At 38.0% G+C, this 3,051-nt stretch overlaps 1 protein-coding gene across 1 annotated transcript; it reads left to right on the top strand.

The window, feature by feature from the left end:
• Window positions 1-810: 810 nt before the first annotated feature.
• LOC135086811 (putative nuclease HARBI1) lies at window positions 811-2,579 on the top strand. The gene is made up of 5 exons (XM_063981603.1): window positions 811-1,327; window positions 1,398-1,679; window positions 1,838-2,225; window positions 2,306-2,439; window positions 2,529-2,579. The coding sequence occupies exons 1-4, from the start codon at window positions 1,073-1,075 to the stop codon at window positions 2,434-2,436; spliced, it is 1,056 nt and encodes a 351-aa protein (XP_063837673.1). The 5' UTR covers window positions 811-1,072; the 3' UTR covers window positions 2,437-2,439; window positions 2,529-2,579.
• The last annotated feature ends 472 nt before the right edge of the window (window positions 2,580-3,051 follow it).

The raw sequence follows: 3,051 nt of genomic DNA, 5'->3' as shown, positions 1-3,051 counted from the left end.
TTCGATCACGTGTCGTTTCCTCGGGATCGTTATTTAATTTTTTTTGCAGCAATTTAAGAATGTGAAGCATTTCGTCGTCGGCGGAGGCGAGGGCGAGGGATACGCACGCGTGCGCGCCGGCGGCGTGCGCCGGAGCATCATCAGGTCGCGCCGTGGAGCCCCCATGGGCGCCGGCGGCCCCACGAACACCTTCGGCGGCGCCCCACACATCTCGAACGCAGGCAACGCGGGCTTAGTATTGGACAACGGATCATCCCCAGACTGAGTTTTCGGTGCGGGCGAGATCTTCAGGAACGGTAGCGATGTGATTAGATAGGGTTCGACGCTTCTTCTTGTAATTTTGGGTGCACGAGCGGGCGCGGGTGCAGGGCTGATCAAAAATGAAAACCAATTCGTAAATTTATACATCCGCAAATCCGCAATCTCAATGTTGGTTTGTTTATTCCCTTCTGGCATAAGTTTCATTTCCTACAGGACCCAAATGTAAGTTATTTGCAGGAAGAATTAATAGTCTTGGGTTGTTCGATAACGGTGACAGCAGTGAAATGTAGAGATCTCACCATAACATTTAGGCTTCCACGAGCGGCTCATAGCCGACGGCAGTGGCAACGGCAGCCGACAGCTACCGCTGCCACTGCCCGTCGGTAATGAGTATTTACACTCAAGAAGCACGTAGATATATTCCCAAACTATATTGGTAACACAATAAATACTATGACTTACAAAGATACTTATATTTAACACTGAAGTACCTACTCATAGGTATGCACATGACACCACTTATCGAGTCAATACAACTAAAGACTAACGGTCTTATTCATAATCATTTTTCACATTTTATCAAATGCTTATTAGAGGTTTATAAAACGTTTGATAAAAATTGTTATTCATAATCGTCATTTAGCGCTAAAATCCTCTTTTATCTGTGTGATAAGTTATCGAGAGCTCGGGCCTTGTTTAAAGCTCTAATAAACCTATTTTAACCTAACTTTTATAAATGTCATTTCATATGAATGTCACTTCGTTGGTTTATTTATTCAAAATATCCTTGCTGTGATCCTTGCTTGTGAAAATGAATGCTATAAATGCAATTGTGCATTTAGCCAATAATGCCGACCCAGCGCGACGTAGAAAGCTCTACCGCCAACGAAGCAACCCATTCGATTTGCGGGACCTAAATTTTAAAATAAAATATAGGTTCAATAAGGACACAGTGCGCACCATCATAGATTTGGTGGAAGATGATCTGGTTCAGAGCGCTAGAGGTGGTGGCACGTGTCCTGAACTGCAAGTTTTAGTGGCCATAAGATGTTGGGGACGTCGTGAGGTAAGCACAAAAAAGTGTTTTATTTTATCCCTTTGTCGTGGCTGCTATAATTATTTTCATACATTTTCAGGTACAAGATGATGCTGGTGACCTCCATGGCCTAAGTCAGCCGACAGTGAGCCGGATATGCGCCAGAGTCGCGCATGCAATCGCGAATAAGGCAAATTCCTTCATCAAAATGCCTATCACTATAGGAGAGCAGGAAAGAATTAGTGCCAAATTTAGAGCAATTAAAAATTTTCCTGGGGTGATAGGAGCCATAGATTGCACCCACATTAAAATTAAAAAAACCGGAGGTGACATGGCCCAGTACTATATTAATAGAAAAGGCTATTATTCCCTGAATGTTCAGGTAAAATATATTTTGATTTTATACAGTTTACAACAGAGAAAGATTTGTTTTAATAATGTCTATAATTTTTACTTTGTAGGTATGATCTAAATTTTAGCAACATTCAACACTATATTATTGGATGGATTACCTACAGGATACTGTTTTTTTTATTTTAGGTTGTCTGTGATGCTGACCTCAAAATAATGGATATAGTGGCTAGATGGCGAGGCAGTACACATGACAGTCGAATTTTTATGGAGAGCAATATAAAACAACGATTTGAGGATAGGCAGTTTAGAGGACGCCTTATTGGCGATTCGGGCTACCCTCTTCTGCCATATCTATTTACACCTATTTTAAGGCCTAGTCGTCCAGAAGAAGAAGCATACAATAATGCTCACATCTCAACTAGGAACACTGTTGAAAGGTGTTTTGGGGTGTGGAAGCAGCGGTTCCAATGCCTACTCCATGGCTTACCAGTAAGCCTCCAAAATGGAAAAGCTGTGATCATAGCATTGGCTGTATTACATAATATAGCCATTGATATGAATGACACATTGTTAGGTAAATGTTATCAATTTGACTGTACATAAGGAATACAAATCTTTATGACAAAATGTTGACAAATTCATAATATTTTTCAGAACAACATATGGAGCAGGTCCCTGTAACTCCGCAACTTTCGACGGAGAACAGTGTTCACGACAACCGACCTTCATTGTTGAGGCGTAGGTCGCAGTTGATACTACAAAATTTTATAAATCAACATTTTTGAATGGTACTAAAATACATTTTGATAAATTCCAACGATTTACTTTTATGTAATGTCATTTGAGTTCATGAAAATGTTGTATTTTAATTTTTCAGATACTGTTCCTGGCATCTTAATGAAAATAAAAAGAATATTTGATTGAAAAATACCTGTATTTCAATTTTCAGTCCAATTTGTTACTATCACAAAAACAAAACCTGTAGTTCTCTTTAAAAAAGCAATTATTCTGCAAAAATTCAAAACAAATTACTTTATATCACTAATTTAAGTACAATTAGTTTCAACAAACTTACTTATTAAAAATCACAGTTCAATTCTTTAAAACAAAGAAATTGCTTAAGTATAAACGTTTCTATTCGGAGGTTATCAACCTTCTACATTTAAAACAAAATAACCATAATTTACACTATTATTATAAAGGCGAATGTTTGTGACTAGGCATATGTGTATTTACTTTATATCACTAATTTAAGTACAATTATTAAACTTACTTACTAAAAATCACAGTTCAATTCTTATAAACAAATAAATTGCTAAAACAGATAGATTATATAGTCTCGAATAACATATAGGCTTCTTTTTATCCTGGAAAAATGCACAGATCCTGTAGGTTACAGA

Source organism: Ostrinia nubilalis, chromosome Z (genome assembly GCF_963855985.1).
Source record: "Ostrinia nubilalis chromosome Z, ilOstNubi1.1, whole genome shotgun sequence".
In the NCBI taxonomy this organism is placed as follows: domain Eukaryota; kingdom Metazoa; phylum Arthropoda; class Insecta; order Lepidoptera; family Crambidae; genus Ostrinia; species Ostrinia nubilalis.
Note: the sequence above shows the minus strand (reverse complement) of the source record. Positions and strands in the feature narration are given on the sequence as shown.